The sequence below is a fragment of the Trifolium pratense genome, linkage group LG6 (assembly GCF_020283565.1).
Source record: "Trifolium pratense cultivar HEN17-A07 linkage group LG6, ARS_RC_1.1, whole genome shotgun sequence".
NCBI lineage: Eukaryota > Viridiplantae > Streptophyta > Magnoliopsida > Fabales > Fabaceae > Trifolium > Trifolium pratense.
The window spans coordinates 44,249,446-44,274,387 of NC_060064.1; the positions used below are offsets into that span (position 1 = coordinate 44,249,446).

A 24,942-nucleotide genomic window follows, 5' to 3' on the forward strand; every position below is an offset into this window, starting at 1 on the left:
ACCTGTAAGTCTTACGAGTTGGGTACGTCAGAAAAAGAAAAATTAAACAAGGTTGCAAGGCCTTGGCGTTACCTGTAAGTCTTACGAGTTGGGTACGTCAGAAAAAGAAAAATTAAACAAGGTTGCAAGGCCTTGGCGTTACCTGTAAGTCTTACGAGTTGGGTACGTCAGAAAAAGAAAAATTAAAACAAGGTTGCAAGGCCTTGGCGTTACCTGTAAGTCTTACGAGTTGGGTACGTCAGAAAAAGAAAAATTAAACAAGGTTGCAAGGCCTTGGCGTTACCTGTAAGTCTTACGAGTTGGGTACGTCAGAAAAAGAAAAATTAAAACAAGGTTGCAAGGTCTTGGCGTTACCTGTAAGTCTTACGAGTTGGGTACGTCAGAAAAAGAAAAATTAAACAAGGTTGCAAGGCCTTGGCGCTACCTGTAAATCTTACGAGTAGGGGGCGTCAGAAAAGACAAGTTGAAATGCTTTGGCGGGGGCGTCAGAAAAAGACAAGTTGAAATGCTTTGGCGTTACCCATAAGGGGCGTCAGGAAAAGATACAGCGAAGAAAGGTGAGATTATCAACGCCGCCAACAGAAAAAGCTTATACACAGCCAAAACAAGGCGATTCATTATAACGTCAAATCATTTGCAACCGCCAAAAGGCAACAGGTATAAAGTTATTCATAAAGGATATATAATTATATTTAAAGAGCTAAAGACATTGCAGGTGCAAAGTTAAAAATTTTCAAAGGCGAGATTATTTTCAACACCAGACACAAAGTATAGTGGAAGGGCGACTCCGAGCAGCGCCAATTCTTTTTAAATCGCCAAGAAGTTACAAAATAAGGTGTGCAAGCCTGGCAGTACGAAAATCAACTACAACAAAGAAGTGGCGAGACAGATTACGCCAGAATACTTACAATCCTCAAATATAGAGTGTCAAAGAAAATAAGAAACTCATGTTGAGTAGAAGAAGCAGAAGTACAAACCAACAAAGTTACTAGCCTCAAAGTTTCAATTCGTTTCCAAGAAGGAAAGGCGATCCGCGAAAGACGAAGAGGCGAGATTGGTGACAACGCTGGCTCGCAAAAAGCAAATACGATGGAAAAGAAGGAAGGGCGACTTGCCAACTTGCTCAAAGTCGCCAAGAAACAATGACAACAATATTCAAAGCCACAAATGGCGTGCATCAAGATATTCAAAAGTCATAGAAGGGCGTACAAATTATCTAAGAAATATCAACAAAAAAGGAAGGACAAGGCGACAAGCAAACAAAGAGTATGAGTCAGCAACAAATAGGCGACATAGAACCACGCCGAGACATAATAATCGCCAAGTTACTTCATTCAAAAAGCACTTCGCCTTCTTGAAGCCTCGTGCTTGGGGGGCTGTGTACCGGGCCATGGACCGGGCCATGGACCAGGGTGTGATTTGTTAAGGCCCAATACGAAAAAGCCCAATGGGAGCATCTAAAGGAGAAGCATGAAAACAACCATGAAAAACACATGATAAGCATGATCCACCATGACTTGGAGAAGAAGGAAGAAACTTGGAGAAGAAGGAAGAAGCTTGGAGAAGAAGGAAAATAAACCACCCACTACCCATGACTTCCTCTCCAAGCAAGGCAGTTACTTAAGAAACAAGAGGAGATTTTTTGCCTATAAATAGGGTCTGTTTCAAGAGAAGAAGGGAGGATTTTTCACGGATTCTACAGAGACTCTCTCATTCTGAGAAACCACCATACTTTCCTTCTTGTAAAGAGACAATTCTTTCATTCTTGTAAAGTTAATCAATTTTTTTTCTCTGATCATACTTGTATCCATTATCAATCTTGAATAATACACACCCCCTATGTCATACCCCAAATTTTGACTTCATGGTTAGTGTTATATTATTTGCAACGCATTTCTTTTCAAATATTTAACTTAGTTCATTTAGTATTGAGAAGAGAGTTTGAGGAGTTGTGAGTGTAAGATCATGAGTTCGAATTCCAGTGGTGTCCCATTTTCACATTTTATTTCATTTTATTTATTTTTTATTATTATTATTAGTTAAAAAAAAAACACAAAAAAAAAAAAAAAATCAAAGGATAAGGGTGGCAATAGTGAGTACGCATAATCCATCAGGAAAGGAAAATTCATATTCCCCTCATAAACAACATTGAATCTCATTAGTTGTAGATAGAGCTGTCAAATGGGCCGGCCTGGCCTGGTCTGGCCCGGCCCGGCCCGTGGGGCCCGAACATTTAAAGGGTTTGGCCTGGCCCGGCCCGTTAACATTATGGCTCGGCCCGTTAAGTTCGGCCCGATAAACAAAAGTCTACATGGCCTGATGGGCCGGCCCATTAATTTTATTTTATTTTTTAGCAGTTTTTTTTTTTTTTTTGACAAAAGCATAATTTTTTTAAAAAAATGTATGAATGACACACAAAGTGCACCCTCAAAGCTAATAAATAAAATGGGTATCATGATTTTATGAGATAATAAATCGCAAAAGTCAAGAGATAATAAATTCACAAAGTGCACCCTCAAAGCTAATAAATTTCAAGCTTACATCACAAACTAAACTTTTAACCTAACAATTTACCTTCAAGTCTTCAACAATGGAAACAATCCTTCAATTGAGATTTATGATTTAACAATGGAGGATTAGACTAGTTCAAAAAAATAATGGAGGATTCGTTTGAGTTTAGTCAAAATTTTATGATAAACTATAACTTGAATTGACTCTAAATATGTTTGCCTTTAAATAAGCTTACAATAGAAAAATAAATTTAAAAAAGATAAAAACTAACTTATTTTAAATTTAAAAGATAATTATCCTACTAATAACAAACTTAAGGGGTCAAAATATTTTTTTTTTGTTTCTTCTTAAAAAAAAAATATCTTTTTGTTTCAAAATCAAAATTTCAATTTATTTTTTTTTAACATTTTTTTAAAATTATTTAAGGGGCCGGCCCAAAAGCCTGTGGGCCGGCCCATGACGACCCATGAAAAAAGTCTGGTCCAATAAGGCCCGACCCGTGAAAATATATAGGCCTAATGGGCCGGCCCGGTAGCCCGACCCATTTTGACACCCCTATAGTAGATGAGAAAAAATCAAACCAAAAAGGAAAATTTTCATTCACTTGCAAATTTGCTCAATCATCATTCATATCAAATCAATCAGGATTCAATACCAAAACTTAGTCCTATTGCTATATAAACCCAAGATTACACGCAAAAAAAACACACGAGAAAAATCAGAGAGAAAAGTTATACACAGGGAAGAAAGCTACTCCGAGATATCACTGTAGGGAAGGTTAGTACCACTCACTTTTCTTATTATGCACCATTTGTATATGTGTTAAATATTCTTGAAGTTTCTATTTAGTTTTTTTGCTCTGGTATGTGATTGATGTATGTAGAACCCGTGTGTATTTAGATTGGATTTACTTTTGTGATTTTGTTGAATAAAAATGACCGAGGCCTAATCAGTGTTTAAATGAGAAGTTTGAATTTTTGGAGTTGTTTAAAGGGGATCTAGTCAAATTAAAAAAATAAAATAAAATAAAAATAAGAGGAAAAAGGTTTTCCGGCGGCAGCGGCGCTGTGACGGTTCGGCAGCCGCCACGCCGGAATCTGAGACTCACGGTGGCGTTCCACCGGAAGGGATGAAGCTTCATCCTTGTTCTTGAATAATAAGAACCCTAGCAGAGAGATATGAGGGACCGAGAGAGAGCAAGTGAAGGAAGAAAGAGAAAAATTGTGAAAATAAAATAGAATCGGTAACCGATGATATTTATAGCGCCCCGATCATGTGCGCGCACGCCCACCGTAGCACACTTATCTCAGGCCGTTGATCGTCATCAAGCGGCCACAAACGTCCCTCAGCAAAGTCTCATCAAGACTGTCTGATTGATCAGACGGCAGAGATGAATCTTTTTTTTTTTGCTGTCAGCGCCCTAGGCCTCTCTGGATTGGGCCTGTTTGTTTCTGTTGTTTTCTGCACCCCCCCCGTTTACCTTCTGCACTCCCTGTGAATACTTTATTTATTTATTTATTTAAGTAATTTGTTTTATTTTATTTAATTCAAACTCAAAATAAAAATAATTAAAAATAAATAAAAATACTAAACGAATGAAAAAGGAGTGGATTGACGTATGACTACCCCATTTCCCGGTTTTCTGGACTCTTGACGTATGACTCGTAGTCCGGATAATCGTCATTCTCTTAAAAAGCAATAAAATCAATTTCAACCCATCAAACATTATTTCCACGCCCGTGTGCGTTCAATTATTTTTTTTCTCAAGCGGATATCTTCGTCCAAGTGCGAGTCCGTTTTCTCAATCAAACAATTTTGCGCCCATGCGCGGCCTAAAATATTTTCATAAATAAAATCAACCAACCAACAATCATTTTCTACCCAGAACTACGGGGCTTTGAGTTTCCCATCGCATCAGGGAATACGTAGGAGCAGGATTCAACATCTTGTCGAGCCCGCTAATAAAAAAACTATTTTTTTTCCCACTTGTAAATAATTCCGATAATTAATAAAAACAAGCAAATAAATTAAAACACTCTTTTAACCCTAAATTAACGAGAAGGTTCCCGTTGAGTACGACGGATATGAGGGGTACTAATACCTTCCCTTCACATAATCGACTCTCGAACCCGGAAATGATTGCGACGACCATTTTTCCATTCTTTCAAGGTTTTATCGATATTTTCCTTTTCCTTCGTGAATAAATAAAGTTCGGTGGAGACTTTACTGTCTAAGCGGGCGCTTACCGTCCGCGCATGTTTTCACCCGTTTCAAACCGATAATTCGGAATTTTCTATGGAGATTGGATAAGAACATTCTCCCTACACTGATTATTCTAAAAAAGAAAGGTGTGACTCTTAACTCAACTTGTCCTCTTTGCAATATGAACGAAGAATCTCCTGAACACTTGTTTATGTACTATGAGTTCACCAAACTAGTGTAGTTCTCATCGCCTATGGGAATCCGAGTTCCCGTACAAATTGATATTAATACGTGGATACTAGAGTGGTTCACTTGTGAGGACCCTATGGAGCTCAGGTTTTTTGCAAAACATTGTGGAAGGTATGGAAAGCTAGAAATCATCTTTGAGAATAAGCTTGTTGATCCAGAACATGTCTCTAGGGAAGCAATGAAGTTTATTTGAGAACATAATTCTGCTAACCCAAGTAGAAGCTAACTTGCAGCTCCTATTGCAACAACCTTTGTTCCTGGTTCTGAGTTCATTTTGCAGGTTGATGCGGGCTGTTTTAGCGATGGAACAACATGTTGGGGGTGTGTTATACAAAACCAATATGAAGTTATTCCTCTATTAGCCTGTCGCGAGGAGGATATCAGCTCTGACCCGCTAATGGCTGAGCCTTTGGGCGTATTGCAGCTGGCCATTTCTCGACAATTGAAGAAGGTAATCATACAAATGGATGCACAGGTTGTTGTAAAATGTATTGACAATAAGCAAGTGATAGCTGCTATTAACCATGTTATTTTAGATTGTAAGGAGCTTATTAGGTTAGATTATACTAATGTAATGTTTATCAGTAGAACTTTAAATGTTATAGCTCATGAACTTGTTGGAAGAGCTAGCTAAAGTTGTTGTCTCCAAGACCTGGTTGGGATGTCCCTCCATTTGGTCATACATCTTGTAACCTTGTTCCAATTTCTATCTGAATGAACAGGTGGAATTTCAAAAAGAAAAGTTTAAACCTTATATCAAACAAGTACAAAATAAGCACCAATAGTGCTTGAAATTGCTAATAAGTAATAACTTCCAAGCACGGCTGCATCTAATATACATCATATTATATATACGTAACCAGTCCACTACGAAAAACAGCTCAACATGCTAAAACAAAAATATGAAACATACTCCCAGGATCTACTGTTGATAATGGTATTTAACAACAAAAGGGGTGTGCATCTGGATGTTAAATGTGCCACAGAATCTGTACCAGGGTTGAAACAAAATAAATGGCATCAGAATCAGCAGGTACTAAAAGTACTAAAGGAATTATATTAAAAACAGAAATGTGCAGTGATACAGTCAAATAGCAGCATCTCAAAGCCAAATTTGAAAAAGAATAATGCTAGTAGCACACTAAGTCTCTAACACACTCTTTTTACTGGTTAAAATTCATGAAGACCGCCATCCGGTTCTTAGGGTAAGGGAGCCCTAGTGATCCGGAGTTCCGCCGCGAGGTAAATAAAGTTTGGCCAAGAAATTGTTAGAAAAGAGAGTGTGTTGAAAAGTTTGTTGCTAGCACTCATCTTCGCAAAATGAATGCAGATCTCGCATGCACAAATCACACCATAGAAAGAAAGAAAAAAAACTACCAATATCAAATCTCCCAAAACTTACCATTGCCATTAATAATTCTTTCACAAAGACAGACCAGCAAAAAGCAACTCCAGCTCCTTCTCCTGAGATTCAGTTCTCTGACATAACAGGGTAACAGTTTAGTGCAATTAATCATTTTGGATTTACCAAAAAAACCACTTCTAGGAGAAAAGACGTTATTTTGTAACTCTAATAACTTAGAAAGTAATACACTGATATATGACAGAAACAATCCATAGCTGATGGACAAAGATTAATGGCTTACTTGAACCGACATAAGTTGCAGAATTTTATTAAGAACCTTTAGACGATGTGCAACATAGGTACTTTTTGCAGGCAGCTGATTCATTCTCCTTAGTTCTTCTTGTACTACAGCCTGTTTTCTCTCACACCATGCTGGTTTTTGTGGTTCAGCTTGATAAGTAGTTCCATCATCCATCATTTGATCAAGGGAATCCATTCCTCCACTGCACTAACCAAATATAAAAAGTAGATAAACCGAAATCAAGTTCTTGTTTGCACATTGAAAAACAAAGTTCTTGCATCCATCACAACAAAATATACAAACATCCACAATTCAATAAATCACGAGAAAAGAGTTTATTGTATCTTTAGAATGGAAGCTTAACAGTCCAATATATATCCTAACAATTATTGTTATTCCATTGGCCAAAAGAAACTCTTACTTTTCATGAAAATATATGCAACTAGATACTAAAATGAGTCATCATCTTGTCCAGCAAAGCTGAAATATTCATCGTAAAACTCGTATCTACAGAAGATGTATCTAGAGAAAACTCATGGTTGCAATAAGCAGCTACAACTACAGAAGCTGGCTTCCTAATTTGTTTTGGTCGTGGTTACTTTGATTTCATTTTTCATTTTTCTGTATCCTCATCGACATTATACAGTTATAATTAAAAGAAATAGTATCAAGGTCAAATAATGCTATAAAGAAATCAATGACACTTCAATTCATTATTCCTCCTCCTCATGAGCAAAAATAGACTCGCCGGTTAAAAAAAAATTGTTTTGGCATAAAGTCAGAAGTCAATTCATATTCCACTCTATGCCATGTGAAATCCTAACAAATTTCTCCAAAGTATGCGGTGGGGGCAAGAGAAGGACATTCCAGGACACAGTTAACCATATAATATCAAATAACTAACTTTGTAATAAAACCGTGTAGCTAATTATTATACAGACAGAACGTATACACTGCCTTATTCTGATACCCTTTGTATTCTACAGATACAGAACATACACACATAACCAATTGGAAAGCAAAGAAAAAAGCAACACACACGAGAAATCAAGAAAAAATGAGATCTGGAAATAAATAAAGAAATTTCATCTAGAAAGACAGATTCAGAAAATTAAAACTAAGGCACCTGAAGACTATGAATCAAAGAAAACTCAATACTGCACTCAAAAACAAAAGCTACTTTTCAGACTCAACCTACCTTTCCTTTCTAGCTCCGATTTTATTTTCTTGGCTACACCTATTCTTCTACCAAGAAATTCGAAATAATCGACAACTGCTCTACTCTAATTCCTAGGCTTTTTTTAGTTGTATTGATCCCAGGATCTATCAACAATAGTATGGGCAAATAAAAAAGCAACCAAGTCATTCCTTAGCACAAGCTACCTTTTTTTCTATAAGAAACCCATAAAATATTGAATGACTGAGTACTCAAATCCTATCGCGAGTCTTGATACACGGTCTCTTAAGTCCTTTCCACAACTCCTAATTTGATTCTCCATCGGCCCATCCAAGCTAATTCACGACTCAGTCAGTAGACACTACACTAGTACAGTGGTTAGATATGTAATTGATAATTTATAAACCAAAAACCCCTTATTGGATCCTAGGATCAAGAATTTAGTCCTTAAGAACAAACCTTTGATCCTGGCCCGGCTTTCCTATTGTTTAACATTACAATTTAATCTTACTACCCAGGTCGATCCTATTGGCATAGGGCAAACGACGGCGGCGGTATCTCGTGCCTTTCTCTTGCTCTTGAAAGAATCAAAGTTGAGGTTGAGCTGTTATCATGCCGGATCAGAAAAGTCAAAAGCCATACTAAGAGCCAGCAGACCTGCTCACATGAGTCAGGTTTGTTTTGTTTGTAGTGGGGAGATATAGCAGAGCCATCTAAAAGAATATAGGAAAAAGAGCCACCGGAGAAAACCAATTTCGCCGGGTTATCAATTCCGTGGAGTACATAGTGAGTTTATATTTACCCAATCAGCTAGAAGGTTCATTTCGCTGCCGTCCTAAGGGTTCAACTAATTGTTGGTTTGCTTTAACAGGATTTAACTGAAGTGAACCCGACACGAAGTTAGTGAAACCTGAGCTTAGCTAATGGTTCATTAAAAACACAACTCAAAAGGCAAATAATTTAACTTTAGCAGACCAAATTTTGCACGAAAATCCGATAATCATGGAAGTTATCAACTTATCAAAACTAGTTGGCATTCCTAAGACACACGCAAAATTTCCAAAGTTCAAAACTTAGAACAAAAACTTATCAAATGGAGTAAAAAAGAATAGAACAATTATTGTAAACATCATTTTGACATACAATCATTAAAATAACTTGGGGTTTAAGGACTAACTTAATACAAAAATTAAATTTGCTATCATCCAATTGAAGTTCATAAGAAAACTGAATCTACTATCAGAGTTGAAAACATTGAACAAAAAAAAGATCAAATATTGATACATAATCAGACAATGATTGAGAGCAATTTACCATGTAGCGTAATGAATTTGATGCTTGTATGGCGAATGTTGGATAGTTCGGCGAGGATTCGCGATTAACTGTTCGAGGATTGGTGAGGATTGATACCACAAAACCGAAAGATTGGTGAAAACAAACCTAATTTGGTCTCTAAAATCTAAGTTTGAAAGGAGTTTAACTTTTTTTTGTTACCTTCAATTATACCAAATTTTATTTTTATTTCTTCTGAACTTTGATGTTTAATTTTTTTATTTTTATTTTTTTTTATTTTTTTTTATTTTTTTTGGTCAAGTAATTTTTTTATTTTTTATTTTCTCAAATATATTTTTTAGTTTTTTTTAAGTTAATTAAAGATAAAGTTAACATTAGAATGACAATTATGTTATTTAAGGTATTAAATGCACAAATTTTAAGATAAAATTTTCATATTACTATCTTTAACTAGTGTCCGATAACACTGTTTAGCATTTTCTTTTATTTTATAGGTCTAAATTCGACCTTTAAAAAGTCTAATATGACATTTTAGCATGATCTTATTTCATATAAAGATATTTAAATAAGTATTTATAACTATGTTTAAATAAACTAATGAATAATAAACTAATGAGATTAAACTCTCATTTGACATTTAACATGACATTTTTAAAAAATTGAGTACCGAGAAAATCTTAAATGAAAGCGAGCCTAACACATCATCCTCAAGGAGATCAATCCATCTTAACACATCATCCTCAATAAATGGTTTATTGGGAAGATATAAGACATTTTCATTTTTATTAATGACTAGTGTAAGGTGAGGATTTCGTGTAGATCGATGAAAGTACAATTTCACGAAGACAATGTCGCTAAATAAAGAGTTCCTTAACTCACTCAAACCCCCTACTCGCATCACAAATTTGATATGGAGGAAGAAAAACACTTCGTTTACAAGTTCTTGGGGGAGGAATCTCGGTGACGGGTGAACATCGTGTTGAGATGGGAGCTGCTATATAAGGATCCTTAAACCCTTAAGTTATGTTTGGATTGACGGAATGAGATGAATGGAAAGGGATGAAAAAGAATAATCTTCCATTGTTTCGCTTTAAAAAATAATAATGGAATGAGATGGAATGAATTTTATCTCATACCATCACTTACATTCGATTTTCTTCATCTCCATTTTAAAATATCTAAACAATGGAATGGAAGATTTATTCCATTCTGCTCCATTCCATTCTATTTCACTCCACTCCACTCTATTTCATCGACCCAAATAGAGCCTTAGTTCAAAGAGAGCATCCCTTGAACCATATTTGTTTGCACCTTCCTCGTAAACCCAAATTCCCTTTTTCATTGTTGTCTTTGGAGCTGAAGCTCAAAATTATTACGTTGAAGATCAATTGTTGTTGAAATATTGCTCCTAATTTGTGATCTTCTCTTTTACATTTGAAAATTAAATTATATATGTTTTAAATTTAATCTGTTAAGATTGGTTTAAGGCAGAAGTATACTTTTTATCCCAACTAGTGACCAGCCCGTGCGATGCACGGGTTCGTATGAACTTCATTTATTAATCAGTCATGGTTGTTGCCAGCCATGGATGCTATGGACCAAATTAAGCTAGACACAAGTATAATAAGATATCACCAAAAGGGTATTTAAAAGAGCACCAATCTTTTGCAAGGCATTATGCTTGGTTCATACATTACAAAGTAAATCCCAAATTGAATAAAAGCATTAAAACTTGAAACTTAAATTGCAAGAAATGTAGAGCACATTGGTAAATTAGTATGATCAGAGAGGACCTGAGCCATGGTGATAATTCATACGATCTAATGTTGTAATTACAGGTCCATTATTTGAGGCAAGGATAGTGGCTCGAGACATAGGTTCAAAGTATACACAAGGAATTTCTTCAAGTGTCATGGCTTTTATAACTCACAACATTCCACATTAATTTAAAAGAAACATGAGTTTGTTCTTTAATTAGATCGGTCTATATGAGCTGTAAGTTATTTTTTGGTTCTTCTATTCCCAATTTATGTTCATCATCTGACCTCCCCACACACTGAGGCTATCCATCTGTGTTACTAACTAATAAAAATATGAAAGTAAGTTGAAACGCAATAGATAACTACATGATGGATTCCATTTATTATGTGGAACAGGTACATAGTACATAAAAGGATGCTTATATAAAGCATTCACTAAACATTAGATAGTAGAACATAAAACATCAAAAGATACAAAACATGTAGACAAACAGCAACACCAAGACAAATAGACAGGAAACTAAGACCAAATACACTTATCATGAACAAAGGAAAACACCATGACAGCCACAATCACTTAGAACAACCAGTCTTGACACAGGGAAAGTTGTCATCCTTTGGAGTGATAATGTGGACTTAATCAATTGGATTGTCTGTTGATGGACCAATGGTACCAGCTGGAGTCGCATCATCCCCATCAAGATCTATAGTCCTCTGCACAATAGGCTTATCAGAGGAAGAAGCATCGACCACAGCAATAGCAGGCCCCTGTTTGCCACTTAGCTTGCTAGTTGGAGTCTGAGATGAAGGAGGAACGGGTATATGGGCATTATTGCTTGATTCAACTCCATCAAGTGCAGCCTAAAGACAGCAATGATCAAAGGAATGTTTATCAAAGCTTGAATCACTGTGATTACTAATTTAATCTAATACAAAAATATCATAAGTTTACCGGATGATCATTGTCTCCCAACTCACACTCCAAATGATTGAAGCTGGTGTCATTAGCATCATCATCTAACTGAAACTTAACCATAAAAATAACTCGTTATAAGATGGACTACAAAATGAATGAAATTGAAATTGACATTGATTGAAGCCTACATTTATCCTGTGGAGTGTAGTGAATTGCTTGATGATTTCCTCATCGGCAGTCATCTTTTTCACAGTATAACCACGCCAATTCCGGTATAAATTAGCATCAGTCACTTCCACCTTGAAAAGCATCCGCTTGTTGATAAACACATCAAGCTCTCTTGGATAGGTAGTTGAGTTAGGATCCTATACAGATACACAACCAGGGATTACAAGAGTACAAACAATGCAAATGGTAAACATGAAAACTCAGGAAATAGGTAAACAAATCATATTACATTGTTCATAGAATCTAGCATATCCTGGGCAGTCAATCCAACAACTTGGAAAACAACACGGTCAAACATCACAAAAGTTATTGACCCTGTATTGTCAATAACCTGGAGATTAAGCTTGTACCTGAAATGCATAATAGCAATATTAAATACATGTTAAGTTAGTAGAATAATAACTTGCAAATAAAAATTAAACACAATGTCACGAATTCAAAATATAGTAGTAATACTGCATAAATGAAATTGGAGTGATCATAATTTCACATACTCATAGACCATGGCAAATTATAACTCTTTCACATTCTAATTACTTATAGAGCATATGGCAAATTATAACGATATTAACAATATTCTTGACCCAATTTAAGTATTATAAGATATCCAATTACATAATCAAAACGACATGTACAAATAAGTAATCAATTTTCTGATACAAACTATCTCCAAATTACAAATTAGTTGGATAATAGAATTCTCTTCAAACTTAACTATACACTATGAGGTACAGATACTTCTCGGATTAGACATGTATGTCAGTGTGTGTGTGTGTGTGTGTGTGTGTGTGTGTGTGTGGAGTAGAAAGAAGGAGAGATACTTGGAAATCAGCAAGTTGCTCTTTTGTCAGCTCGGATGTTAAGCTTTGCACAACAACTGCATTGTTCAGCTCCTGCAACTTAGCAACAGAAGCCAATGCTCTGTTCTTCCCAACATCATTTTCCGAAAACACAAAATTGCTAGACAGATCCCATAGCTCAACAGTCCCCACATCATGCAAGGTCACAGATTTGACACCAGCAAGAATGAGATTCTTTGCTGCAGGTAGTTAACTTTATTTGAAATTTGAACCTAAATATCACAACCATAAAAAAGAATTGTTCCACTTTCATTATGTATTATAAAACCTGTTAATTCCTTGCTACAGTGATATCCCTATCACTGCCTCCATTTTCCAGATGGCAATGAAAACCAATAACCAAATCACAAAACTTACAAGCACCAATCTCATTATCTAAGAAGCAGAGAGGTTTAAGCTCACAAACCAAGAACCATTATAAACCATAAGTTGAACAAAAAACACAAACCAAAACTATATCAAAAGTAATTATCATACAATCTATATCATGATGGCATATACATTACATAGTCTGCTGCACGAGAGTTGATTCTATCCAAGATCAACCTCAAACAAAAAGAATAATTAATTAATCTTTCGAAACAAACTCTCAAGTGGTTTTTCCATAAGCACCAATCGGTTAATAGAACAAAAGAAAACCAATCAAAACCTTAAATATGAAACCAAACTGAAATTGCCGTATATAAAATCCAAAATGATCAACAATTTCAATAAACGATGGACATATATATGAAAGAACACCACTCAAAATAATTCAAAAGGGATGATCACGCCAGTTTGCGGACAACACTAATTGATTGCTTAATATGAAGAACTTGTTGGCATTTCTATCCAAGTTCCAAAATCATGTCAATATTTTCAAAATTACAAAATTGCAAAAAAAAAAACTGACACATAGCTACATCATCATTGGCTACACACATGTGAATAGAATAAGTCAAGTATTAGAATTAGAACAATACACATGTTCTTTTTTGCATATAAACTAAATGACTTTATGTTTAGAATAATGCATTTGCTTACTTACTGATGTTATAGATGGATGCTATTCTATTAGTTTCAACTTTCAACTTAGTACTACCTGCAAGCAGAATACTAAAATAAGTCTGCATCCTCTTGAATACATCACAAGAAACAGGTTAAAGCATATAATAATACCTCATCCTCAGTTTCTACCTGAATTCAAAAGATTCATCACATTAATGGAAAGTGTAGGAAATGAGGGAGCCTACAAAATTGATAGAAATCAAGAAATACCACTCAAACTCCAAAGTAAAAGAGAAAAGAGTACATGATTCAACATTGTTTACTTGAACAAAAGGAACATCAAAATGGGCAGACACTCCTTCAAAATCATTTGGTGATGAACCATACCTGTGATTGATGCTTATTAGTTTTAGGTATCGGCTGGCTAAATATAAAATACAACAAATTTTAACTATTGCCTTAAGCCTTAAAAAAGTGTTCTCTTAGATATGTTTAACAATTTGCTACGGTGGCACCATGTATACCTTAATGGCTGCCTTCCTACGGACACCGTCTACCCTGTACCACACATGAGGGACACTACATATTTTTTTAAAGAAATGTAGGACAATGTGATTCTTTTTGTTGCAATAGAGACTTTCAGAAGAAAAAAAAAACCTTGCAAATCAGTACGAGAACTTAAAGTGAAAATTTTAGAATAGAAGTTATGAAACCATATGGGATTGCTAGCCTAGAACACTGCCTTTGTACTCAACCTTTCTTTACTTACAGTTACTTTTATCTTACTTTACTAAGCTTTATTGTTTCTGCCTTTAGCCCTGACCATCACATATGTAGAACGATCTTTTCCTTTTAATTACCAAAAATAATAAAAGTGACTTTTATTTGCTGGCACTTTAAGAATAGGGACTGGTCAAAAGCAAACACCAACTCTCTAGAATTACCAGATTCATTTGATCCGTTTTTGTGAGACCACAAGAAAAATAATTGAAACATTCTATGAATATTACTTGACAAACCTTGACAATATGGAAAGTTTTTGAGAAAATGTGAAGTAGTACTTGTGGTCACCACTGAGAATTTGTAATTATTTCTCTTCAATTTGGTACTTAAGTTAGAAGTACACACAATCACTACTGAAAGTCAATTCAATGAGGCAATCAATCAAACTTGAAAAAGGAGAATTAATTAAAGCTGTAAAATTTACACAAAAAGTAGTAAAATAATATAATAAATGCATCCAAGAATGAGAAAATAACTCACTTCAACATATGAGAATTATTTCTATCTTCCATTCCTCTCATCAGCCTTGAATGTATAAGGTTTTTCTAGGCCAGCCTCATTATATCCTATGAAGCCAAATTCAATTTACACAAACAACCACATAAATTATCATGGTGTACAGTTTATGAATTACACCAGAACTAAACAATATGAAGAAAAAAAGTTTAAAATGCACAATAATTCGTCAAAATTAAACCATATGGCCACTATTATATAGTGTTTAGTTCTGGTGTTAGTGTTCTATATTTTGATCCACATCAATCATAGAATGAGATCTCATAATTCAGAGGTCTATATTTCCTAATTTTCAGACAAATCCCTATAATGTACCATCAAACTGAGTTATATTGACCCTGTGGGTAGACATCAAACTCAGTTATATATACAAAAAAAAAAAAAAAAAAAAAAAAAACATTTACCTTGCAGAGCTTCCATGGCGGTGAGAGCGCATTTGGGTTCAGTAAACTCCACAAAACAAAAAATCATAGCCTTGTCACCACTCTGCAATATGCATGATCATGTAAACACAATTAAATATCCATATTAAATCAAGCAAAATAATTGGTGTATATTAACATTCTACACTAAATATATTAGATAAGATTAGATATGTATCATTAGAAGTAATGTTCTCTAAAGTTTCTTGTAAAGAATCCATGTTATTGTGTTTAAAATACACCACGGTGCTTCAAGAAAGATAAAGACCATTCTATGAATTGAATCTTGAACATGCTTGAACACCAGTGCTTGTAAACAAAGCCTCCACTGATCAAGTGATCAGCAGGGTACCAAATGTAGTTATTTTGCTATATTTTGAAACATAAAGTGAGTGAAGAAGAATTCAGTTCATTCTTTACACCATTCTAATAAATTTTAATGCAGAAGTAAATTTTCATTCCCGTTGTAGTTACATTGATGAAATAATATTTGTGTGCTCTATCAAACACAAAAACCACACATCAAGAAACAAAGATGCATCCACAAGAGCATCAATTTAGGGACGAAATAGTATAATGGCAAATATCAGAAGTGCGTACCTTCAAGTTCAATGTCATTTTGATGAGCTTCTAACCTGTTGTAACAACAAACAAACACACCTTAGTTAATCAAATAATTAAAAATATGATCCAAACCCAAAAGATAATCTCAAATTAAAATGAAAATCATAACTATTCGGTGTTTTCTTCAATTGAAAATTCTCTGTCAAATTTATATACCTGTAAAGTGAAGGCAGTGACAATAATTGCCAAAGCAAGAGTTCCTGACACGAGGAACCTGTTGTAACAACAAAGAAACACACATTAGTTAATCAATTAATTAAAAATATAATCCAAACCCAAAAGATAATCTCATATTAAAATGAAAATCATACATCACTGTTAGGAGAAGAAGGAACAATATCTTCAAGTTTTTTGGAAGTTGAAACTTCAACTACCTGTGTCCAACACAAACAAACAAACAAACCCCACAAAACATAAATCATTAAAAATCAAAACTTAACTTTGTTTTGCACAAAATAACACAAAATTCATCTGGGGTTTGATTAAGCATAAATCAATTGATAAAAATTCAATTTTATCATTGGAATGTTTTCTGCAAAAATTAAAATAAAATAAAAACGAAAACAGTTTGAAAGAGAGAAGAGATTTTTCTAGTCACACGAGTTTATTGACATTCAAAGATCCAATTTCATGGAGGATTTCAAACATGCAAGATCAAAATTTGAGGAATTAAAATTTGGGGGTTAGGGTTGATGATTTTCGGCCTACCTGAGAGGAAGAATAACGTGATTTTGATGACGGCGGCATCACCGGAAGCGGATAGGACGTTCTGATTCGGAGATTGATTTGTAGGTGGTGGTGGAGGTTGTGGTGGATGCGGTGATGAAGAAAGAGAAGGTGAGAGCAGAGAGATATTAAGAACTGTTGAGGAAAAAAATGGAAGTGATTGGACTTTCCGGCGACGGTGGTTGCTCGCCGGAATCTGGGATGGGGATGAACATGCATGGTGTTCTTGTTGTTCATCATGAACAACGGTGAGAAAAGAGAGAGAGAAAGCGCGTATGAGAAAGAGAGAAGAGAGAGAAAGAAACTTCTCAAATGAAAAAAAATTAAGAAAAAAGAAATATATATCCTTCTGGCCCCAATGCATGTTTCTAGTTTACCACTTGTCACTTTATCAGTATGATAGACATCAAACCTTTTCTAGTTTCTAGTAAGTCATGTAAACATGTAAACCTAGAATGAATGAAAACCTAGATGTGTCACCATTATATTGGATGATACACAAAGATGTCAAATCCCAATTGGTTAAAAATTAGGGTTTCAAATCACCAAAGAATTAGGGCTTCCAAAACAGCCTTACTTTTTTCCTTTTAATTACCAAAAATAATAAAAGTGACTTTTATTTGCTGGCACTTTAAGAATAGGGACTGGTCAAAAGCAAACACCAACTCTCTAGAATTACCAGATTCATTTGATCCGTTTTTGTGAGACCACAAGAAAAATAATTGAAACATTCTATGAATATTACTTGACAAACCTTGACAATATGGAAAGTTTTTGAGAAAATGTGAAGTAGTACTTGTGGTCACCACTGAGAATTTGTAATTATTTCTCTTCAATTTGGTACTTAAGTTAGAAGTACACACAATCACTACTGAAAGTGCAATTCAATGAGGCAATCAATCAAACTTGTAAAAGGAGAATTAATTAAAGCTGTAAAATTTACACAAAAAGTAGTAAAATAATATAATAAATGCATCCAAGAATGAGAAAATAACTCACTTCAACATATGAGAATTATTTCTATCTTCCATTCCTCTCATCAGCCTTGAATGTATAAGGTTTTTCTAGGCCAGCCTCATTATATCCTATGAAGCCAAATTCAATTTACACAAACAACCACATAAATTATCATGGTGTACAGTTTATGAATTACACCAGAACTAAACAATATGAAGAAAAAAAGTTTAAAATGCACAATAATTCGTCAAAATTAAACCATATGGCCACTATTATATAGTGTTTAGTTCTGGTGTTAGTGTTCTATATTTTGATCCACATCAATCATAGAATGAGATCTCATAATTCAGAGGTCTATATTTCCTAATTTTCAGACAAATCCCTATAATGTACCATCAAACTGAGTTATATTGACCCTGTGGGTAGACATCAAACTCAGTTATATATACAAAAAAAAAAAAAAAAAAAAAAAAACATTTACCTTGCAGAGCTTCCATGGCGGTGAGAGCGCATTTGGGTTCAGTAAACTCCACAAAACAAAAAATCATAGCCTTGTCACCACTCTGCAATATGCATGATCATGTAAACACAATTAAATATCCATATTAAATCAAGCAAAATAATTGGTGTATATTAACATTCTACACTAAATATATTAGATAAGATTAGATATGTATCATTAGAAGTAATGTTCTCTAAAGTTTCTTGTAAAGAATCCATGTTATTGTGTTTAAAATACACCACGGTGCTTCAAGAAAGATAAAGACCATTCTATGAATTGAATCTTGAACATGCTTGAACACCAGTGCTTGTAAACAAAGCCTCCACTGATCAAGTGATCAGCAGGGTACCAAATGTAGTTATTTTGCTATATTTTGAAACATAAAGTGAGTGAAGAAGAATTCAGTTCATTCTTTACACCATTCTAATAAATTTTAATGCAGAAGTAAATTTTCATTCCCGTTGTAGTTACATTGATGAAATAATATTTGTGTGCTCTATCAAACACAAAAACCACACATCAAGAAACAAAGATGCATCCACAAGAGCATCAATTTAGGGACGAAATAGTATAATGGCAAATATCAGAAGTGCGTACCTTCAAGTTCAATGTCATTTTGATGAGCTTCTAACCTGTTGTAACAACAAACAAACACACCTTAGTTAATCAAATAATTAAAAATATGATCCAAACCCAAAAGATAATCTCAAATTAAAATGAAAATCATAACTATTCGGTGTTTTCTTCAATTGAAAATTCTCTGTCAAATTTATATACCTGTAAAGTGAAGGCAGTGACAATAATTGCCAAAGCAAGAGTTCCTGACACGAGGAACCTGTTGTAACAACAAAGAAACACACATTAGTTAATCAATTAATTAAAAATATAATCCAAACCCAAAAGATAATCTCATATTAAAATGAAAATCATACATCACTGTTAGGAGAAGAAGGAACAATATCTTCAAGTTTTTTGGAAGTTGAAACTTCAACTACCTGTGTCCAACACAAACAAACAAACAAACCCCACAAAACATAAATCATTAAAAATCAAAACTTAACTTTGTTTTGCACAAAATAACACAAAATTCATCTGGGGTTTGATTAAGCATAAATCAATTGATAAAAATTCAATTTTATCATTGGAATGTTTTCTGCAAAAATTAAAATAAAATAAAAACGAAAACAGTTTGAAAGAGAGAAGAGATTTTTCTAGTCACACGAGTTTATTGACATTCAAAGATCCAATTTCATGGAGGATTTCAAACATGCAAGATCAAAATTTGAGGAATTGAAATTTGGGGGTTAGGGTTGATGATTTTCGGCCTACCTGAGAGGAAGAATAACGTGATTTTGATGACGGCGGCATCACCGGAAGCGGATAGGACGTTCTGATTCGGAGATTGATTTGTAGGTGGTGGTGGAGGTTGTGGTGGATGCGGTGATGAAGAAAGAGAAGGTGAGAGCAGAGAGATATTAAGAACTGTTGAGGAAAAAAATGGAAGTGATTGGACTTTCCGGCGACGGTGGTTGCTCGCCGGAATCTGGGATGGGGATGAACATGCATGGTGTTCTTGTTGTTCATCATGAACAACGGTGAGAAAAGAGAGAGAGAAAGCGCGTATGAGAAAGAGAGAAGAGAGAGAAAGAAACTTCTCAAATGAAAAAAAATTAAGAAAAAAGAAATATATATCCTTCTGGCCCCAATGCATGTTTCTAGTTTACCACTTGTCACTTTATCAGTATGATAGACACCAAACCTTTTCTAGTTTCTAGTAAGTCATGTAAACATGTAAACCTAGAATGAATGAAAACCTAGATGTGTCACCATTATATTGGATGATACACAAAGATGTCAAATCCCAATTGGTTAAAAATTAGGGTTTCAAATCACCAAAGAATTAGGGCTTCCAAAACAGCCTTACTTTTAGTATAATAAGATTTTTCAAACCATTTTGTTAATTAGATATATTGAGTATCCATGTGAGCAAAAATATACTTGATTAGAATATATATATATATATATATATATATATATATATATATATATATATAATTAAAGTGATCATATCACAAATAACCGAATTTTGAAATAGGAGATTAAAACTTCATCTTTTTATAAAAAAACAAGAGGATCAAAATTACATTTATGCTTAAACTTAAAGATTAAATTTGAAACTTGAATCAAACAAAGTGTATAATTTAAAATAGTAAAATTTTAATTAGTGCATTAGGACACTAGTTAAGGAACATAATATAATAGTAAAAATATATTAGAACTCGCGTACTTAATATTTGCAAAATATAAATTTGTGTAGTTTTCAATGGATATAACTTTTTTGTATCGTGAACTAGTGTTTTGGAAACATAGTTAACATGATCTTTGAAATATGAGTTTTGCTAACTTGTGAAAATATGGCTTAAAAGTAGAAATATTTTGTTAAAATTTGTTCAATTAACTTGTGAAAATTTAAAAAGAAATTAGATGCACGGATTACTATAAAATATTTCTTTATTTATATCATTAACATGTGCCCGAGCGCATTAGCTTTTTCCTTAAAACATTATCTCTATTTAAAAGAATTCACCGAAGGTGCTTTATCGATGTAAACTAATTTTACACTAACATTTAATAGAAATTAAACCTTTTTATCTTAAAAAAAAAAGAAATTAAACCTTCCTTTATATCGTATTTTGTCTATTTGAAAAAAATTAAAATATTCTGATTCATCATAGTAAATTAATCTTGCAGTTTCACCTGATAATCAATTTTTATCGATAATTTGAGATAAGTCAATTTCAATTTTAAACACAGTTCTATAAAGTAAAACAATTTCAACCGCTGATCAGAAATCATAGAGATCCGTGATAGCACCCTATGGAAAATCCACTTTCCCACGATTTTCAGATCTCAACCATCAATCAACTTTAATCCAAATACATTATTTCTCAAATTTTTTTTTCAACTCGAGAGAATCCTTTCTCGGAGCATTATTTGAAAACGGTGTTGTTATGAAACTGAACCAATTTTCAAATTTCTTTCGCAAAAACTGAAATCTCTGACGAAATCAAATTTAGTAGCTTCACGCCATTTTCCCTTTTCCTCATATCTTTCTTACCACACTTTCACCAACCCAAAGGTACCTCTTTTTCTTGCTTAATTTCCAATTTTCGCAACTCTCTTGCCATGCATATTAAATTCATATTGTCTGATAGAAAAGAGTATTGGAATATACAATTGAATTATTTATGGGGTGTTTCTTTAGGAACGAGTAGAAGGTGTTTGTAAAATTAACTGAACCAAATTATGGAAAAATCATGTCTTTGCATGACAAAGATACCATTGCTAATGAAAACTGCCTCTAGTTATAAACTGCAATTGCAATATTGGGATTGGTGCGTGTATATAAATGATGGGTGGCCCGATAGAGGAACCCTGATAGTAGGTAGCCGAACGAATCTTGAATCAAACTCTATACAGTGATAATACCGTCTTAGAATTTTGGGTGGACCTAACTCAATCCTACGAAACAGGCCTGTAAGATGGGATTGTCTCTATTTATAAACACATGTTTAGGACATCTCATATCCAATGTGAGACTGTTAACATATTAAATTATCTTCATTGTCTAATTTTCTTGCTAAATATTCTGTGGCTGAGTTGAGAAAACTTGGTAGAGAAAATATTTATTAATAGCTTGTAGTGTTTCTAGATGAAGTGTGTTGGTTTCTTAGCTCCTATGTAGAATAACTATTTTGTATCTTAATATGCTTTGTTTGCGAACTTATTGTTTAAGTCAGTCATTGTGCAATTGTCTTGTTTCAAGTCTTATTATTGGTTGAAGATAACTAAAGTATGAATTTGGGACCAATAGTTATTTTAAAGAAGGAAAATGCTAAACAGAGCCGCCGGGGAACTAGTTAAGCATATTAATAAGGAAACTTCTTGGAATCTGTGCATTCAATGCCTTAAAATTGTAGAAAGTTATCTTCCTAACATTAATTTTCTCGCTAATTTCCTTTTTTGGTATGTTTAATAAGTGCCCGGGGGCACTGTTTAGCATGACCCTTTTAAAGAATTATAGTGTGTCAAAGTTTAACAAAAGGGTGAGAGATTCAAGCATAGTTATTTATTCAAACCACACATGATTGAATCAGGAAAATTGTTAGCCCGATGAGACTTTAAATTGATATCTTTTTAATAAGATTGCGGATTTATCTTTTTGTGGTTGTCAACATGTCTGCACCATTTAAGACTGTCTTACCAGATTGACATTTATTTTGAAAATAAGCAGACTAAGTTGGAAATGCTTTTTAGGTTCAGGCAACCTTCGTTTCCGGCTATCAACACAGGAGTCTCTTTTTTCTTTATGCCCTTCCTGCAGTCAGTCAAGAAAATAAGTAGGATAGATGGAATCCACAAGCTCCAAAGTCAATGTTCCAAATTCTAGACAATCCTCAAAGCGGCTTCTGTTTGACCGACGCTATGGATGGGTGTAATCTCTCTCTCTCTCTCTCTCTCTCTCTCATAGCTATTAACCTTGTTTCCACTATATTTTATAAATAGTATTGTGATACACTATTGCTTACCTATTGCCTGACAGAATTGATGAATGGAAACAACCAGCGGAGGAAGCACTTGAGGGTGGCCGAGGAATGTAAGATGTTTTTCTTTTCTTGTTAATATTTGTATCTGGTTCCCGAGTTAAACATGTAATGTAAATTCAAAACAAATTACCACATTGTTTAAGGTTGGACTGCTTCTCAAAGAAATTATACAAAAAAAAGAATTATACTTCTCTTTCTTTGGCATTTATTCAGCATAAGCTAAAGCCGCTATCTAACAAAAACTCTGTTGTACTTGCTAATTATTCTTCTCTTTATCCTTTCAAAAGGTTTTGCATACTCCCACTTGCCAAAAATTTGGTGCAGATGGCCTCACAATCGGTATGATAACAATTTATATTTGTTAGAAGTATTACTTTGATTTTCGCTTAGGGGTTACTCTCATGTATTACTCTTTTTCCATAATTTTTTTGTAGCAATCAATTTATTGCATAGTGTTCTTGGCTGGCTCATTTTCATGTGTCATTTCACTAGTTAATATGCCAAAAGTCTCATTTCACTAGCAATTTCTCTTTAAATTAGTTCTAGATATATTTTTCAGCTATCTCACGTGTTACAATAAAAATCTACCTTTTGAGGTCCAATATTTCTCCAACTTAAAAGGAAAATGGTCACTTACTTTTCTGTAGCTTATGAATTATGGTGATTACTTAAATAGGTTCTGGAAATACAAAGGAAAAATCTTCATGTAGCTGTTTGGTGTTGTATTAGTGTATGGTCAGATTAAATGCTAGAGAGATATGTAAAATCCAATTTTGTTCCTAGTGTTGATGACTTATGAGCTAGGATCACAGAGGTATATCAGTAATAACTAAATTGATAAATTGCCTGTTGCATCATTAATTTTTTAAAAATTATTTTACTCTCTTTTTTGTATTTATTGTGTACAGTTGGTGAAATTACTCTACCCTGACTAATTGTACATGTTAGAATATGAGAATGCTGCTTCAATCAACTAATTATTATATGAATGACTGGTATTTTACCCTTTTTTTGCAGATCAATCTTGGAGTTTCCTCAGCCATAAAAGCTGCTGAAAACCCACAGATGTTTTCCTTGCAGATGCTGCAGAGTGCTCTAGATGATGGTGTTCGCAAGTGTAAAGGTTTCATCCTCAACAAAACTAGACTGCCACATGGTTCCAACAGTTCTTCCCACTTCAATACAGAAAGCAACCAATGATGAAAGGCACAGAATTTGCTTCTAGTCAATAGTTTGTGTTTTACTAGTGCAACTATGGTTAAATGCTTTAAATTATGATAGTACTTTTGTCATGCGTTTGGGAAACAACTTAATTAAGTACTTTAATAATGTGGTTAAATTGTTTTGATATAAAGTTTGAAATGTATACATAGGCTATGTTAGAACGTTTACTGAAATAAGCCTAAAATAGTTTATGGATATGGATATGTTATAAGTTACTCCTTCGGTTTTAAATATAAGGAAAAAACAACTTTTGCTTAAGTTTCATAAGGAAAATAAGTTGTTTTTTGTTTAAAATTTGAAACCAGAGAGTATTTCTTTAAGCTCTTCCACTCACTAAGATGTGCTTATTTATACAAACACAGATAAGTTGAACAGTAGTCAAACTCAAACACATTCTTAGTGTAGAATAGATGATTCAGGAGAAAAGTGTTATGATCGATGCATAAAATGTCATGAAAGCCTCATGTTGTCCAATGAAAAGTCAGCTTCCGAGTTTATGCCCCATGCTTTCATCACTTGACGAGTTTTCCACCCCCACAAATTAGATTGTGTTGCAATCCCTTGGTGCTATAATACAAGTAAACGAAAACCTACACGACGATGGACATGGAAATCGCAAAGGTGGTATGAGTTTCCCACCACCACCGAAGCTGCCTGACTATATAACCCTTATGGTGCTAACCACGTGTCGTTTTCATTTCTAGCATAGTCAGAGTCAACAAGAGCCAACACTGCGGTGGCTGCGTTGATCC

At 34.2% G+C, this 24,942-nt stretch overlaps 4 protein-coding genes and 1 long non-coding RNA gene across 44 annotated transcripts; 2 read left to right on the plus strand and 3 right to left on the minus strand.

The window, feature by feature from the left end:
- The first annotated feature begins 3,238 nt into the window (after nucleotides 1-3,238).
- On the plus strand, nucleotides 3,239-5,716 carry LOC123888055. Its single transcript, XR_006801919.1, has 2 exons — nucleotides 3,239-3,288; nucleotides 5,243-5,716. It is a non-coding gene; the product is annotated as an uncharacterized LOC123888055 (long non-coding RNA).
- On the minus strand, nucleotides 5,691-9,264 carry LOC123888054. Of its 2 annotated transcripts, none has more exons than XM_045937006.1 (4): nucleotides 9,100-9,264; nucleotides 6,609-6,810; nucleotides 6,365-6,441; nucleotides 5,691-5,951 (listed from the first exon to the last, which is right to left on the minus strand). In XM_045937006.1, exons 2-3 carry the CDS (start codon nucleotides 6,801-6,803, stop codon nucleotides 6,385-6,387), a joined length of 252 nt encoding a protein of 83 aa, XP_045792962.1. In that variant the 5' UTR covers nucleotides 6,804-6,810; nucleotides 9,100-9,264; the 3' UTR covers nucleotides 5,691-5,951; nucleotides 6,365-6,384. The 2 variants fall into 2 exon arrangements, with proteins under 2 accessions (XP_045792962.1, XP_045792961.1); XM_045937005.1 differs by having other exon boundaries at nucleotides 6,609-6,815.
- Nucleotides 9,265-11,197: 1,933 nt separating this feature from the next.
- Nucleotides 11,198-17,297, minus strand: LOC123888056. Of its 37 annotated transcripts, none has more exons than XR_006801934.1 (14): nucleotides 16,883-17,287; nucleotides 16,486-16,548; nucleotides 16,331-16,388; nucleotides 16,151-16,185; nucleotides 15,533-15,614; nucleotides 15,093-15,178; nucleotides 14,849-14,965; nucleotides 14,153-14,216; nucleotides 14,019-14,070; nucleotides 13,870-13,923; nucleotides 12,804-13,755; nucleotides 12,212-12,332; nucleotides 11,791-12,119; nucleotides 11,198-11,699 (listed from the first exon to the last, which is right to left on the minus strand). XR_006801934.1 is itself a non-coding variant. In XM_045937010.1 (6 exons), the coding sequence occupies exons 1-4, from the start codon at nucleotides 17,262-17,264 to the stop codon at nucleotides 15,607-15,609; spliced, it is 483 nt and encodes a 160-aa protein (XP_045792966.1). In that variant the 5' UTR covers nucleotides 17,265-17,297; the 3' UTR covers nucleotides 13,767-13,923; nucleotides 14,019-14,070; nucleotides 15,533-15,606. The 37 variants fall into 37 exon arrangements, 4 of the variants coding, with proteins under 4 accessions (XP_045792963.1, XP_045792966.1, XP_045792965.1 ...); XR_006801932.1 differs by having other exon boundaries at nucleotides 13,866-13,923; nucleotides 14,001-14,070; XR_006801929.1 differs by having other exon boundaries at nucleotides 14,001-14,070; nucleotides 16,883-17,286.
- A 480-nt stretch (nucleotides 17,298-17,777) lies between these two features.
- LOC123888059 lies at nucleotides 17,778-20,103 on the minus strand. Its single transcript, XM_045937013.1, has 5 exons — nucleotides 19,689-20,103; nucleotides 19,137-19,194; nucleotides 18,957-18,991; nucleotides 18,339-18,420; nucleotides 17,778-17,985 (listed from the first exon to the last, which is right to left on the minus strand). Exons 1-4 carry the CDS (start codon nucleotides 20,068-20,070, stop codon nucleotides 18,413-18,415), a joined length of 483 nt encoding a protein of 160 aa, XP_045792969.1. The 5' UTR covers nucleotides 20,071-20,103; the 3' UTR covers nucleotides 17,778-17,985; nucleotides 18,339-18,412.
- Nucleotides 20,104-21,235: 1,132 nt separating this feature from the next.
- On the plus strand, nucleotides 21,236-24,405 carry LOC123888060. 3 transcript variants are annotated; one of them, XM_045937015.1, is made up of 5 exons: nucleotides 21,236-21,498; nucleotides 22,683-22,854; nucleotides 22,963-23,016; nucleotides 23,254-23,305; nucleotides 23,984-24,405. In XM_045937015.1, the coding sequence occupies exons 2-5, from the start codon at nucleotides 22,769-22,771 to the stop codon at nucleotides 24,164-24,166; spliced, it is 375 nt and encodes a 124-aa protein (XP_045792971.1). In that variant the 5' UTR covers nucleotides 21,236-21,498; nucleotides 22,683-22,768; the 3' UTR covers nucleotides 24,167-24,405. The 3 variants fall into 3 exon arrangements, with proteins under 3 accessions (XP_045792971.1, XP_045792970.1, XP_045792972.1); XM_045937014.1 differs by having other exon boundaries at nucleotides 21,237-21,498; nucleotides 22,677-22,854; XM_045937016.1 differs by lacking the exon at nucleotides 21,236-21,498 and adding an exon at nucleotides 21,754-21,952.
- Nucleotides 24,406-24,942: the final 537 nt, after the last annotated feature.

Coding starts and splice junctions, on each gene's coding strand:
- LOC123888056 (XM_045937007.1), bottom strand. CDS start 17,264: ATGCATTGGGGCCAGAAGGATATATATTTCTTTTTTCTTAATTTTTTT. Junction 16,389..16,882: donor CACGTTATTCTTCCTCTCAG/GTAGGCCGAAAA, acceptor TTGTTACAACAG/GTTCCTCGTGTCAGGAACTC. Junction 16,186..16,330: donor TCACTGCCTTCACTTTACAG/GTATATAAATTT, acceptor TTGTTACAACAG/GTTAGAAGCTCATCAAAATG.
- LOC123888059 (XM_045937013.1), bottom strand. CDS start 20,070: ATGCATTGGGGCCAGAAGGATATATATTTCTTTTTTCTTAATTTTTTT. Junction 19,195..19,688: donor CACGTTATTCTTCCTCTCAG/GTAGGCCGAAAA, acceptor TTGTTACAACAG/GTTCCTCGTGTCAGGAACTC. Junction 18,992..19,136: donor TCACTGCCTTCACTTTACAG/GTATATAAATTT, acceptor TTGTTACAACAG/GTTAGAAGCTCATCAAAATG.
- LOC123888060 (XM_045937015.1), top strand. CDS start 22,769: ATGGAATCCACAAGCTCCAAAGTCAATGTTCCAAATTCTAGACAATCC. Junction 22,855..22,962: donor GACCGACGCTATGGATGGGT/GTAATCTCTCTC, acceptor ATTGCCTGACAG/AATTGATGAATGGAAACAAC. Junction 23,306..23,983: donor TGCAGATGGCCTCACAATCG/GTATGATAACAA, acceptor CTTTTTTTGCAG/ATCAATCTTGGAGTTTCCTC.
- LOC123888054 (XM_045937005.1), bottom strand. Junction 6,442..6,608: donor TGCAACTTATGTCGGTTCAA/GTAAGCCATTAA, acceptor CTGTTATGTCAG/AGAACTGAATCTCAGGAGAA.